Source organism: Helianthus annuus, chromosome 3, assembly GCF_002127325.2.
Source record: "Helianthus annuus cultivar XRQ/B chromosome 3, HanXRQr2.0-SUNRISE, whole genome shotgun sequence".
Taxonomy (NCBI): domain Eukaryota; kingdom Viridiplantae; phylum Streptophyta; class Magnoliopsida; order Asterales; family Asteraceae; genus Helianthus; species Helianthus annuus.
In genome coordinates this window covers 120,036,881-120,052,357 of record NC_035435.2, presented here as the reverse complement: position 1 = coordinate 120,052,357, position 15,477 = coordinate 120,036,881, and the positions used below count along the sequence as shown (strand labels likewise).

At 33.3% G+C, this 15,477-nt stretch overlaps 2 protein-coding genes across 2 annotated transcripts; one reads left to right on the top strand and one right to left on the bottom strand.

The window, feature by feature from the left end:
• Positions 1 to 553: 553 nt before the first annotated feature.
• On the bottom strand, positions 554 to 2,834 carry LOC110906422 (protein FAR1-RELATED SEQUENCE 5-like). Its single transcript, XM_022151555.2, has 7 exons — positions 2,554 to 2,834; positions 2,157 to 2,415; positions 1,542 to 1,955; positions 1,386 to 1,457; positions 1,221 to 1,267; positions 996 to 1,157; positions 554 to 791 (listed from the first exon to the last, which is right to left on the bottom strand). Exons 1-7 carry the CDS (start codon positions 2,832 to 2,834, stop codon positions 554 to 556), a joined length of 1,473 nt encoding a protein of 490 aa, XP_022007247.2.
• A 2,164-nt stretch (positions 2,835 to 4,998) lies between these two features.
• LOC110906423 (protein FAR1-RELATED SEQUENCE 5-like) lies at positions 4,999 to 12,346 on the top strand. Its single transcript, XM_022151556.1, has 6 exons — positions 4,999 to 5,284; positions 9,692 to 10,523; positions 10,662 to 10,815; positions 11,121 to 11,690; positions 11,810 to 11,856; positions 11,920 to 12,346. Exons 1-6 carry the CDS (start codon positions 4,999 to 5,001, stop codon positions 12,344 to 12,346), a joined length of 2,316 nt encoding a protein of 771 aa, XP_022007248.1.
• The last annotated feature ends 3,131 nt before the right edge of the window (positions 12,347 to 15,477 follow it).

Genomic DNA, 15,477 nt, shown 5'->3' with positions numbered 1-15,477 from the left:
AAAATCAAGGGCCCAGATTAGTTCACGCAGTTCACTCTTAGGATTTTGTTCACGTTTGAACCTAATCCTAAAACACTATAAGTAAATGTCAGACTTTAAACTAACTGTATATCACAATAACACCGTGTATATTACTGCATTTAATACAGATTACCAGCATGGACACATTTGAATCATGTTATGCGAAATCAAACCTATAAAATAACACTACAATTCAAATATAAAACACTATATTAAGAATATGATAAACGACTTTAAGAAAAAACAACGTAAAAAAAATTATGGGACACATTTGAATCATGTTATGCGAAATCAAACCTATAAAATAACACTACAATTCAAATATAAAACACTATATTAAGAATATGATAAACGACTTTAAGAAAAAACAACGTAAAAAAAATTATGTTTTCCCATTCATGGCCAAGATGAAAAAAAAAGACAAGTTCGAAATCTATAAACTCAAACACAAGGAATCCAACAAAAAAAGAAAACGTCATTAAAAAAATAGAAAAAAAACTCAAACTTTGCATAATTTAGTAATCAACTACTCCTACTCTTCATCTTCTAGCTCCTCTTCGTCGTCTCCTTCACCCGTCGCATCTTCTAGCTCCTCTTCGTCGTCTCCTTCAAGGGCCGCTTCATCACTTTCTGAGGAGTCGTCGGCCTTTTCCCTTGCCGGGTACGTGCAGGTACGTATATTATGCCCCCGACGTTTGCAATTGCTACATTCACGACCCTTTTTTTTCTTCGCAGATTGAATAATGGCAATTTCACGATTACTCTTCATTCTGGAAGGTTTACCCATACCTTTAAATCTAATGGTTTTCGGCATGCGAACAGTTACAGGTGTTTCTTGCGTGTATCCAGTTATTTCAGCAAACCTATCGCGACGACTCCTAGGGGGGGCGTTTACGACTGCCTAATCAACGGTCGATTGATACTGGACAACATGGTCCCTAAAAGCGCACAACACATCAAAGTTATGAACCAACCTGTTAATAAGAGACTCGGCTGACCTTGTTATCTCCCTTACAACACCATTAACTTGCTGGTACCGATCATCACTTTCGCTAATCCCTAATATCGCTCCAGGGGCACTATTAGGAACAGCTTCCCTGGTCCACCGTCGCATTATATACCTTTCAGGGAACTGCCTGATATCAAGAAACCGCAAAACGCAAAAAATGTGCGCACACAAAAGCCCAAACTGTTCATACCTATTGCATGAACAACTCACGGTCATGTCTAGCTGCCGCATCATAACCTAATACATAAAAACAAAAAAAATGAGAACAAATATATATACTCAATTAAAACTATAAGATAAAACACCATGGACAAGAAAAAATTATAAACAAACAATTGTTACATTCTATGGATACCTGAAAAAATGTAGTACACGTTTGAGAAAAGTCCTTCACAGAGATGTTCACAAAGTTATCCTCTCTATCATCCTATTTTCCAATACCACACTTGTGAATGGCTGTCTGAATTTCAAGTTGCGCATCAAAGAAAATTGTCCGTGTGTATATGTTTGCCTCATGTTGTTCTAAGACAAACTCTTTTGCAAATATTTGGGGGTTCGTGTGCCTAGTATCGTGATCATTCTTCCTGTGCTCGTGTCTTTGGGCTTCAATTGCAGAATCAAAATGCCCCAAGAATTCAACAAGCGTACAGTTCGTGTTGCAAAACTGCCCAAAGAAATGGTTCTCACTCTCCGAACGTGATGAGGTACGCATCAGCCCAGACATGTGTTGATCACGATAGTACGCAGGGATCCATGTATCCCTAATCTGATAAATTGACTGTAACCATTCATGATTCACCAAATCAAAATCAGCCAATATAACACCCCATTCGGTTTCAAACTGTTCTGGTAGTAATGCATCAGTCCAAACAATATCACACAACCTCTTCTTAAAATCGGTGCTATTGCATAGGTTGGCGCCAACCTAATAAACAACGAGTCAACAATAAAAAAAATTAAATATACAAAATACATGATAAAACCTGATAAAAACATTATATAAAAGTAAAACAACATCGATAAACAAAAAACGACATATTCATAAATAAAAAAGTACAAAAAACCAACAAAACAATTCCATTAAAACAATAAACGTCGTAAACCATAATTTTGGTATTTAATAAACCTTGGTAGTAAGTTTCTCCATTATATGCCACATGCAAAGCCTGTGCCTACTTTCAGGCCAAGTATCTTGAATAGCTTTCCTCATCGCTGGGTCTTGATCAGTTACAATCACAGGTGGTGCGCGCCCAAACGCCTGCCAAAATGCGTTAAGCAACCAGCTATATGTTTCGGCAGTTTCATCCCCTATTATAGCAGCACCCAAGGTAACATTACGATAGTGATTGTCAACGCCGGTAAAAGGTACAAACATCATATTGTACCTACACAAAAAAATATAAAGTTAACGAGTCTTTTCATGCATATACCACTACACCAAAAACATTATCATGGTGATAAAACACTATGATATAGATCTATTATGGATGTAATGAATCTAAAAATAAAGGTAGGATACGAACTTGTTACGACGATAAGTAGCATCGAAGGACACAACATCCCCAAAAATATTAAAATTTCTCTTTGAATCACCATCGGCCCAGAACAACGCACGAAAAACGCCATCGGCAGTTGTAAGGTATTCCATAGAGAAATTGGGCATAAATTCTTTCTTCCTTCTTAGGCGCTTGATAACCATGTCAGCATCGTACTCAGCTATATACCTATTTAAGTCTCTCTTGAAGTTTTTGAAGTCAACTTTAGTGGCAACTACCTTATCAAAACCTCCATAAAGAGTCCTCATATTGTTAAACGCTCAAACTGGACCAACGTTTATGGCACTCAAAGCATTCACGGCTTCTTCGTGTACGTAATTCATAGATCTGTTTTCAGGAAGCAAGTACCTGTCATCTTCAGCAACAAATGAGTGATTATGCGACTCCTCGAAGTGATAAACAAAGTAAAGATTATCCGGGTTTAACTTAACCCGAATGCACGCTTCACATCCGGTCCTTATAGAAGGAACCCTGCGAGTAATCTTGGACTTCGAGTTAACATTAGAACTACCAGCTTCCTGAGTCGAGTCAATCGCCTTTAAGGGTTTAGTACCCTCTTTTGAGCATACGAACCATTTATTATGTATTACACCCTTTCGAGGCTCGTATTGAGTAACCTTCCTTACTGTGAAACCTCCCGCCTTAGCATATCTTTGGTAAAAAAGAAAGGCATTTTCCAGCGAATCAAACAGCACATACATCTGAGGTTTAATCAAATCATCAACATCTGGAATAAATGTCCTCCTTCCAGAATTTGGGGACACCTGAACATTACCAACGGGCTGGTATGTAGGAATATCTACAACGAAAAATCGACACATCAGTCATTTATAAAAACAGTGATAAGAACATGTTTCTAAATCTGATAAAAACAATATATGAAGAAAAAACACTATTTGTTTCCTTAAAGACACTATGCAGCTTAATTAACAAATAATCTGTTGATTTAAAACACTTAATAATAATAAAAACTCTATGCCTAATAAAATAAATATGTCTGCACAAAATATAACAGTATTGGTGTGGGGTAAAACACTATGAAATGAAATTAAGATTGCTGTACATAATATAACACTATATATTGTGGATACAAACTCTATACATCTAAATATCAAAAAAAAAATTAAATAACTCTGTAAATGATAAAACACTACAACATACAATTCAATGTATAAAACACTATGAATGGGAATTCAGATGTGTGATTAGAATATAACACTATTGTTCATACATATGACACTATACACCTAAATATGAAAAAAAAATATCTTTGTTAATTCTAAAACACTACAAAAACTTACTAAAACAAAGGTAAACAATTCAATGTATAAAACACTATGAAAGGAAAATAAGATGTGTGAACAGAATATTGATCATGCATATAACACTACACATCTAAAAAACTATAAAACAGAATATTGATCATGCATATAACACTACACTATAAAACACTACGGATCATGCGTATAACACTAAACATCTAAAAAATCAAACAAAAATAATAAAAAAAAAGTGATCAAGAAAAAACGGTAAAAGAACAATACCCTGAACAACTGAATGTATAAAACACTACATACACACAAAATCAAACAATACTAATGTCCTGTAAAAACGGCATACCAGAAAACAAAACGTCGAACAAATAACACTAATTATCGGAACATGATAACTATTAAGAGATTAAAATACTATAATACACATGTACCTGCATCGCCGGACTCCATTGAAATTGATATAAAACACCAGAATCGAAGAAGGGCGCAGACGTTAAACAAATGTATTGTGTCTATCGATTTGATAAGCCTTGTTGTATTTATAATTGATGATGAATGATACGTAGATAACAATCTTATTGTATCTTGCAAAAAAAAAATACAAAATTCGATCCAATCCCTAAACAATCTCATCGACAGTTATTTTTTTTTTTCAGTTATATTGTAAATCAATTAAATGACAAAAATGTACAATTACTAATCTACCCTTTTGAATTAATTAAGAGGAGGGACACTTGTCATTCCAAGATTATTTCTTACACTTCTTACAAAAGTCCCACTTTTTACAGGATCCTCTATATATATATATATATATATATATATATATGGAACGCTAAAATATAAACCACCTCCAGTTGTAAAAACCACGACAACCACTCTCCACCAATCAGATATTGCCATATATACACTATTATTTTCTACCCTAAAGGGTATTTTAGTCATTTACTTAAACTGTCCAATCTCTCTGTCTTGTCTGTTGCTTTAAAAGTCTCATAGAGACTTACATCACACACATCCCAAAATTTTGAATCCCCTAATATCTCTCTCTCTCAAAATCGTTCCACCATACTCAAAATCAAGGAACAAAAAAGGTTTCTGCTTCTGGGTTTTCTCATACTCAAATCAAGGAACAAAAAAGATGGTTTCTGCTTCTGGGTTTTCTGCGACGGAGATGGGACAGCGACGGAGGTGGATGGTTTCTGCTTCTGGGTTTTCTGCGACGGAGATGGGACGGCGACGGAGGTGGATGGTTTCTGCTTCTGGGTTTTCTGCGACAGAGATGGGACGGCGACGAAGGTGGATGGTCGGCGACGGAGGTGGATGGCGGCGGAAGACGGTGGTGGGCGGTGGTTGGTCAGCGACGGAGATGGGAAGACGACGGAGATGGTTACTGCTTCTGGGTTTTCTAGTTACCCTGCATTTTGGTATGTTGTTTGTGTAAATATTTGTGTCATAAGCATTCAAGATTTTATGTAATTTGTTTAGTGGGTGTGGGTGTGTCAAGATTATATTTTTATTTCATTTCTGTTATCTTTTTTTGTTTTTGTGAGTGTTATGTAAGCTACACTGCATTCTGGTGTGCTGTTTATGGAAAGATTTATAACATTAGACTTCAAGATTTTGTGTAATTTGTTTAGGGGATGTGTCAAGATTACATTTTTATTTGGTTTCTGTAATCTTTGTTGTTTTATGAGTGTTATGTGTTTTGTTGGGTGAATCTTTAAGTCAAATATTTGTTTTGGGTGTGTGTAAATGCAAAAAATTTGTCATAAAAAAAGTTTAAAACTGTAAAAAAGTTTTCGTAAAAAAAGTTTCCCGTAAAAACGTAAAATTTTTTTCAGTTGAAGATGATAAGTTCAATCTATCTGAGACACCTACTGAGTTGCGGATTTTGGGTAAAACGTAAAACGTAAAAAAATTAACGTAAAACGTAAAATATTTAACGTAAAACGTAAAAATTTTAACGTAAAACGTAAAACGTAAAAATTTTAAGGTAAAACGTAAAACGTAAAGTTTTACATAAAAACTTTTATCTCGTAAAACGTAAAACTTTACGTAAATTGTAAAACGTAAAACATTTTCCTTTAAAACGTATAACGTAAAACGTAATCTTGCATGTAAAAAATTTTATCACGTAAACCCTAAAAATTTGTTAATCCCGCAAAACGTAAAACGTAAAATTTTGTTAAAAAATCTGAATTTTAAATGGTTTTAATAAAAAAAATATGTTTAAAAAATAAAAACTAATTTAAAAATACAAAAAAAGTAATAAAAATAATAAAGACAAAATGACAAAAAAGAGTAATTTTACTAAACTACCCTTTTGCATTAAAATATTAAAAACATAATATGATAAAAAGTATTTAATATTAATTTTATTTACTTTTAATTTCATCCATCCATCTTGAAGATCTAATGGTTGGAAAGTGGTTCTCTCGGTTCTCGCAACTAGGGGTGGTTTTCATTTTAGCGGCTCATATATATATATATATATATATATATATATATATATATATATATATATATATATATATATATATATATATATATATATATATATATATATATATATATATATATATATGACAAAGATCTATTAGGAACCACCCTTTATTGTGAGAACCGCGAGAAACAATGTGAACACAACCAAAAATGCCTAAAAATAGCTAAAAAACACACAAAATTTTTTTTAATATTTTTTATAAAACAATCGTTACTTTTAGTAGCAAAAAAAAATACTAAAAGTAGCGATTTTAACATAAATAATATTAAAAAAATTAGTTTTTTTTATTTTTTAAGATTCTTTTTAGATTCTTTTTAGGTTTTTTAGGGGTTTAGTTTTTAGCATTTTAGCTTGGGGGGGGGGGGGTTAGGTTTTTGGGGGGTGGGGGGGTTTAGGTTTTTTTTTTTTGGGGGTGGGGGTTTGGTTTTTTAGGTTTTTTTAGCTATTTTAGGTTGTTTTCATATTGGTTCTCGCGGTTCATGCGAGATAAAGGTGGTTCTCGCATGAACCTTACCCTATACATACATACATATATATATATATATATATATATATATATATATATATATATATATAGGGCCAGGATCATTTCAGAACCATAAATATTTACAGAACCCGTAGAACTCCTAATAAACAATCTTTTTATTTATATATTTTTATGTTTAGGATAATTTTATCATTTATTATGTGTATTTTTACGATTACATACACGTTAAGAGTAATTTTATCATTTTTATATGTAATTTTATAATTACACATATGTAAACTAGTTTTTTTACATATATGTAATTAGTTATGACACATATATATAATTTTGGTAATTAAACATATGTAAACTACTTTTAACATGTATGTAATCAAAGAAATACATAGATTAGATGATTAAAAGATCCTAAATACAAAAACTTATATATAAAATGATTGTTTATTAGGAGTTCTGAAAGTTCTGTAGTTATTTAGAGTTCAAATGAGAAGAAATTCTTTGTAAGAAGAAAAAAGAAGAAATTCCAACCAATAGAAATGCTTCATTAGACTTCATTTAATATTTGTACTTAATGTAACTATAAGGGTATATTAGTAAACTTACATACATCATTAATTGGTAGTTTCATCTTTAATAACTAACTATATTAAATTTGTAACTTACTTTTAAGATATATATTTTTCACAAAAAATAAAAATAAAATTTCTTTTATAGTGTAGGATAAATACGAGGCGTGTAGGATAAATTACGAGTTGTGTAGGATAAATCTCAATATGTGTAGGATAAATTTCGAAATGTGTAGGATAACTTTTGATGTGTGTAGGCAAAAATATTTGGTATGGAGGATTATAGTCTTAATGACTAATTAATTAGTCAAACATAATAATAAATGAGATAAGAAAAAAACTATTTAATGTTTTACAATTATACCCTTTTATTCTTTTTCTTCTCAATAAAATTTTCTTCTCAAATGAACCTTCCCCTATATATATATATATATATATATATATATATATATATATATATATATATATATATATATATATATATATATATAGTGTGAGGTTCATTGGGAAACACTAAAAAAGTGGGGAACCGAGGAACACTCTTAAAAATTTAACTTAACATGTTAAAAATTAATTTTTTAAACATCTTTTTCGGCGTTTCTCCTTATATATACTTGTAGAAGCATTTTTAATAAAAAAATCAAAAACTAAAAATATTAAAAAAGTTAAAAAAAAGGCTAAAAATATGTTTTTTCGAAAAATTATTTTTTTATTCGACTAGTTTCTTCTCCTTTTTATAAAGAAAAGCGCTGAAAATTTTTTAAAAAACAATTATTTTTAACATCTTAAGTTAATTCTATAAGATATAGCTATTTTTTAAACATTTTTTTTTATATTTTTAGTTTTTGATTTTTTTATTAAAAATGTTTCTACTTGTATTTATAAGAAAAAGCGCCGAAAAAAATTTAGAAAAAAATAATTTTTAACATGTTAAGTATAACTTTTAAGAGTGTTCCCCACTTTTTTAGTGTTCCCCAATGAATCCTCCCATATATATATATATATATAGGTAGAGGATCCTGTAAAAAGTGGGACTTTTGTAAGAAGTGTAAGAAATAATCTTGGAATGACAAGTGTCCCTCCTCTTAATTAATTCAAAAGGGTAGATTAGTAATTGTACATTTTTGTCATTTAATTGATTTACAATACAACTGAAAAAAAAATAACTGTCGGTGAGATTGTTTAGGGATTGGATCAAATTTTGTATTTTTTTTGCAAGATACAATAAGATTGTTATCTACGTATCATTCATCATCAATTATAAATACAACAAGGCTTATCAAATCGATAGACACAATACATTTGTTTAACGTCTGCGCCCTTCTTCCATTCTGGTGTTTTATATCAATTTCAATGGAGTCCGGCGATGCAGGTACACGTGTATCATAGTATTTTAATCTCTTAATAGTTATCATGTTCCGATAATTAGTGTTATTTGTTCGACGTTTTGTTTTCTGGTATGCCGTTTTTACAGGACATTAGTATTGTTTGATTTTGTGTGTATGTAGTGTTTTATACATTCAGTTGTTCAGGGTATTGTTCTTTTACTGTTTTTTCTTGATCACTTTTTTATTATTTTTGTTTGATTTTTTAGATGTTTAGTGTTATATGCATGATCCGTAGTGTTTTATAGTGTAGTGTTATATGCATGATCAATATTCTGTTTTATAGTTTTTTAGATGTGTAGTGTTATATGCATGATCAATATTCTGTTCACACATCTTATTTTCCTTTCATAGTGTTTTATACATTGAATTGTTTACCTTTGTTTTAGTAAGTTTTTGTAGTGTTTTAGAATTAACAAAGATATTTTTTTTTCATATTTAGGTGTATAGTGTCATATGTATGAACAATAGTGTTATATTCTAATCACACATCTGAATTCCCATTCATAGTGTTTTATACATTGAATTGTATGTTGTAGTGTTTTATCATTTACAGAGTTATTTAATTTTTTTTTTGAGATATTTAGATGTATAGTATTTGTATCCACAATATATAGTGTTATATTATGTACAGCAATCTTAATTTCATTTCATAGTGTTTTACCCCACACCAATACTGTTATATTTTGTGCAGACATATTTGTTTTATTAGGCATAGAGTTTTTATTATTATTAAGTGTTTTAAATCAACAGATTATTTGTTAATTAAGCTGCATAGTGTCTTTACAGGAAACAAATAGTGTTTTTTCTTCATATATTGTTTTTATCAGATTTAGAAACATGTTCTTATCACTGTTTTTATAAATGACTGATGTGTCGATTTTTCGTTGTAGATATTCCTACATACCAGCCCGTTGGTAATGTTCAGGTGTCCCCAAATTCTGGAAGGAGGACATTTATTCAAGATGTTGATGATTTGATTAAACCTCAGATGTATATGCTGTTTGATTCGCTGGAAAATGCCTTTCTTTTTTACCAAAGATATGCTAAGGCGGGAGGTTTCACAGTAAGGAAGGGTACTCAATACGAGCCTCGAAAGGGTGTAATACATAATATATGGTCCGTATGCTCAAAAGAGGGTACTAAACCCTTAAAGGCGATTGACTCGACTCAGGAAGCTGGTAGTTCTAATGTTAACTCGAAGTCTAAGATTACTCGCAGGGTTCCTTCTATAAGGACCGGATGTGAAGCGTGCATTCGGGTTAAGTTAAACCTGGATAATCTTTACTTTGTTTATCACTTCGAGGAGTCGCATAATCACTCATTTGTTGCTGAAGATGACAGGTACTTGCTTCCTGAAAACAGATCTATGAATTACGTACACGAAGAAGCCGTGAATGCTTTGAGTGCCATAAACGTTGGTCCAGTTAGAGCGTTTAACATTATGAGGACTCTTTATGGAGGTTTTGATAAGGTAGGTGCCACTAAAGTTGACATCAAAAACTTCAAGAGAGACTTAAATAGGTATATAGCTGAGTACGATGCTGACATGGTTATCAAGCGCCTAAGAAGGAAGAAAGAATTTATGCCAAATTTCTCTATGGAATACCTTACAACTGCCGGTGGCGTTTTACGTGCGTTGTTCTGGGCCGATGGTGATTCAAAGAGAAATTTTAATATTTTTGGGGGTGTTGTGTCCTTCGATGCTACTTATCGTCGTAACAAGTTCGTATCCTACCTTTATTTTTAGATTCATTACATCCATAATAGATCTATATCATAGTGTTTTATCACCATGATAATGTTTTTAGTGTAGTGGTATATGCATGAAAAGACTCGTTAACTTTATATTTTTTTGTGTAGGTACAATATGATGTTTGCACCTTTTATCGGCGTTGACAATCACTATCGTAATGTTACCTTGGGTGCTGCTATAATAGGGGATGAAACTGCCGAAACATATAGCTGGTTGCTTAACGCATTTCGGCAGGCGTTTGGGCGCGCACCACCTGTGATTGTAACTGATCAAGACCTAGCGATGAGGAAAGCTATTCAAGATACTTGGCCTGAAAGTAGGCACAGGCTTTGCATGTGACATATAATGGAGAAACTTACTACCAAGGTTTATTAAATACCAAAATTATGGTTTACGACGTTTATTGTTTTAATGGAATTGTTTTGTTGGTTTTTTGTACTTTTTTATATATGAATATGTCGTTTTTTGTTTATCGATGTTGTTTTACTTTTATATAATGTTTTTATTAGGTTTTATCATGTATTTTGTATATTTAATTTTTTTATTGTTGACTCGTTTTTTATTAGGTTGGCGCCAACCTATGCAATAGCACCGATTTTAAGAAGAGGTTGTGTGATATTGTTTGGACTGATGCATTACTACCAGAACAGTTTGAAACCGAATGGGGTGTTATATTGGCTGATTTTGATTTGGTGAATCATGAATGGTTACAGTCAATTTATCAGATTAGGGATACATGGATCCCTGCGTACTATCGTGATCAACACATGTCTGGGCTGATGCGTACCTCATCACGTTCGGAGAGTGAGAACCATTTCTTTGGGCAGTTTTGCAACCCGAACTGTACGCTTGTTGAATTCTTGGGGCATTTTGATTCTGCAATTGAAGCCCAAAGACACGAGCACAGGAAGAATGATCACGATACTAGGCACACGAACCCCCAAATATTTGCAAAAGAGTTTGTCTTAGAACAACATGCGGTAAACATATACACACGGACAATTTTCTTTGATGCGCAACTTGAAATTCAGACAGCCATTCACAAGTGTGGTATTGGAAAATGGGATGATAGAGAGGATAACTTTGTGAACATCTCTGTGAAGGACTTTTCTCAAACGTGTACTACATTTTTTCAGGTATCCATAGAATGTAACAATTGTTTGTTTATAATTTTTTCTTGTCCATGGTGTTTTATCTTATAGTTTTAATTGAGTATATATATTTGTTCTCATTTTTTTTTGTTTTTATGTATTAGGTTATGATGCGGCAGCTAGACATGACCGTGAGTTGTTCATGCAATAGGTATGAACAGTTTGGGCTTTTGTGTGCGCACATTTTTTGCATTTTGCGGTTTCTTGATATCAGGCAGTTCCCTGAAAGGTATATAATGCGACGGTGGACCAGGGAAGCTGTTCCTAATAGTGCCCCTGGAGCGATATTAGGGATTAGCGAAAGTGATGATCGGTACCAACAAGTTAATGGTGCTGTAAGGGAGATAACAAGGTCAGCCGAGTCTCTTATTAACAGGTTGGTTCATAACTTTGATGCGTTGTGCGCTTTTAGGGACCATGTTGTCCAGTATCAATCGACCGCTGATCAGGCAGTCGTAAACTCACCCCCTAGGAGTCGTCGCGATAGGTTTGCTGAAATAACTGGATACACGCAAGAAACACCTGTAACTGTTCGCATGCCGAAATCCGTTAGATTTAAAGGTATGGGTAAACCTTCCAGAATCAAGAGTAATCGTGAAATTGCCATTATTCAATCTGCGAAGAAAAAAAAAGGGTCGTGAATGTAGCAATTGCAAACGTCGGGGGCATAATATACGTACCTGCACGTACCCGGCATGGGAAAAGGCCGACGACTCCTCAGAAAGTGATGAAGCGACCCTTGAAGGAGACGACGAAGAGGAGCTAGAAGATGAAGAGCAGGAGTAGTTGATTACTTATGCAAAGTTTGAGTTTTTTTTTTTTATTTTTTTAATGACGTTTTCTTTTTTTATTGGATTTCTTATGTTTGAGTTTATAGATTTCGAACTTGTCTTTTTTTTCATCTTGGCCATGAATGGGAAAACATAATTTTTTTTTTACGTTGTTTTTTCTTAAAGTCGTTTATCATATTCTTAATATAGTGTTTTATATTTGAATTGTAGTGTTATTTTATAGGTTTGATTTTGCATAACATGATTCAAATGTGTCCATGCTGGTAATCTGTATTAAATGCAGTAATATATACGGTGTTATTGTGATATACAGTTAGTTTAAAGTCTGACATTTACTTATAGTGTTTTATGTATAATTATAGTGTTATATGTTTTTTTTAACTGATATAAATGAATTCTTTTTTTATAATATAGTGTTTTATATTTAAATGTAGTGTTATATGATTGTTTCAACTATGACAACAATAATCACATAAATCAAACACTTAATTGTTGTCACATTATAAATGTAGTGTTTTATACTGAAATATAGTGTTATATTAAGGAAAATAGACCATTACCATCACTTTGTACAGTGTGATCCGTTTTACCAGACAAAATGAAACCAGTCTAATATCTACATGAAAACGTGTATCAAAACATTTCAGAACTAGGCCACCAGGCTAATATCTAAAATAAGACATGTATCAAAACATTATCATTTGTAACGAAACTATGTGCTATTCTTCATTCAATCGTAACTCGATCCTGTGCTTTGCAGTTTTAGCATTTTCCACTCTTTCATCTTGACCCAAATTTGCGTACTCATGTACTTCTTTCTCCATTGTAGATCGCAGTGAGTTTATGTCACTTAACAAGATTTTTGATAAGTACTTTATTCGCAAGTCACATAGTTCTTTTGATTGATCTTTCAACACCTCCCCCGTGATGCCTCGCTCTGGCGATAGCCCGCAGTTCCATTCGCGCACACTTGTCCCTAGTGAACAGAAATACAAGTCAAATTAGCGTACATGCCAGTTTCAACTTTAATAATAAAACTATAATTACACTAACACCTTTAAAAGTCTCCATATGACGCATGACGAATATTCCACAATCTGTTCCGTTATACAATGTTTGCCACGGGAACTTCAGACTAACCGGTGATGTTGATCGCAGTTTTTTAGTGATAGCAGGCGAGTGGTTTTTGACAAACGCGCAGAATGCATTGATCTGTATAATTTACGACGTCAAATGGGGTATTTTAAATGTTATAGATATTGTATGTCAATTATTATTTTTCTGGTAGTGTTCTTACAACTTTTTCTACGTAGCCGCTGTATCGTATGTTGATAGGGACATCACCCTCGATATTGTCGATCACCAATATTTGGGATTGTGCTAGATTGAAGAACACTAGAATGTAGTGTTTATTATACAGCACCGGCACGAATACCATTGGGAAGTTTCTGATGTCCATGCTATCTGCTTGGCCTAATATTGCTTCCATCCGGCTACAGAACATCGAGATTCTGTATTCATCGGTCCCTTCAAAATCACCTGCCACCTGTTTCATAATAAATAACAGATTTAAGTTTATATAAGTTACTTTGTCCCTTTGATATTTTGACGATATTCAAAAACTGGTTTATAAGCTGGGGTTGTAGTGTTATAAGCTGTTTTATATTTATAAAGGCATAATATTTAGTTTCATAGGATACATATGATGGTTGATTGCAGCATATAGTGGTATAAGTAGTTTTTTCTAATTTATTTTTAGTATTGTGGTGTTATAAACTGTCCTACATTATCAAATAGTGTTTTATAATGTGTGAAAAGTGCATTACCAACATTCCGGCATTGCAAAACAGCCTCGCGGGGGTACCCGGTGCCCTTAACCGCTCCTCGTGGTTAAGGACTGCAGCCCATGCTGATATAATATCTGCATCCAAGCATAATTTCAGGTAGATCGTCTCAAACGAGCCTCTCATAATCGAGACACCTGCTGGGCAATCGAATATAACATCCCTACGTAATAACATGAAACACAATCATTAATTAACAAGCAGATTCGTTCAATTTTTTAATTTTTTTTGTTGTTGTCGATACCTACCATTTGTTTCCCATTGCGCTGAGTATACAGCTAGCTAATGCAGATTCCAATTGTTCTCGTTTATCTGTTAATGAAACCACACGCTGCACGTAGGTGACCTCAGCGCATCTGGAAGATTGGTGTTTCTTTTTGGCCTCTGGAGTTTATATTGCAGTAAGGCGTTTCCTTCCTGTTCAGTGTCTGGAATACTTGACGTTGTTGCGACGTTGTCCAGTTCACTTTGCAAGTTTACTGGTTGGATCCCCTCCGCTTTCGATTGTGTGCCTGGGTGTCGTACGGATTGTATTGCAGATATCAGTTCATCTATTTCTGCGCAAACTGATGAAGTCATTGGCGAGAAAGGAGATTGATTACCTTGTGTCAACAGTCCAGTGTTTTTGACAAGTGTGGGGGTTTTTTCTGACACAACTTCGCCTTCCTCATTATCCGCAACGTCCTTCAGATGTTTGCGGACAGTCGCAATCCATGACGTTTTCATACTCAATATCATTTCACTGTTTGGGTGCAAACGTAAAGCTTCCGTCATTGTAATTTTGATCTTCTCAATGCAATCTTCAAATTCCTTAAATGCATCATCCAGTTTTTTCGTCTGATCCTGTTAACCAAAGTATAAAGTGTCATCCAAAACATTGTCAGGTGTATATAATTATAAATAGGTATGATATTATACCAAACGTTAAAAAGGTTATAAAGTCATGTACCTCTTCACTATCTTTTTCTTCTTGTGAGTAGACGGGCGGCGTCCTATACTGTGATACCATTGGGATCCGAAACTCGCTGTCTGCCCCAACTTGACATACAAACGGCAACTCCTGTGTACTTAGCTGTGACAACAGATAATTCTTGCAATGTTTGTATATTCCCAGATGGTCGTCGTCCCCTTCATCGT

Excerpts from the sequence above, each read along its gene's own strand:
- LOC110906422 (XM_022151555.2), bottom strand. The coding sequence starts at position 2,834 with ATGAGGACTCTTTATGGAGGTTTTGATAAGGTAGTTGCCACTAAAGTT. Across the intron at positions 1,458-1,541 it reads TTGTCTTAGAACAACATGAG|GATGATAGAGAGGATAACTT; the intron begins GCAAACATATAC and ends ATTGGAAAATAG. Across the intron at positions 792-995 it reads GCCGAGTCTCTTATTAACAG|AATGAAGAGTAATCGTGAAA; the intron begins GTTGGTTCATAA and ends TAAACCTTCCAG.
- LOC110906423 (XM_022151556.1), top strand. The coding sequence starts at position 4,999 with ATGGTTTCTGCTTCTGGGTTTTCTGCGACGGAGATGGGACAGCGACGG. Across the intron at positions 10,524-10,661 it reads GCTACTTATCGTCGTAACAA|GTACAATATGATGTTTGCAC; the intron begins GTTCGTATCCTA and ends TTTTTTGTGTAG. Across the intron at positions 11,857-11,919 it reads GTGAGTTGTTCATGCAATAG|GCAGTTCCCTGAAAGGTATA; the intron begins GTATGAACAGTT and ends TCTTGATATCAG.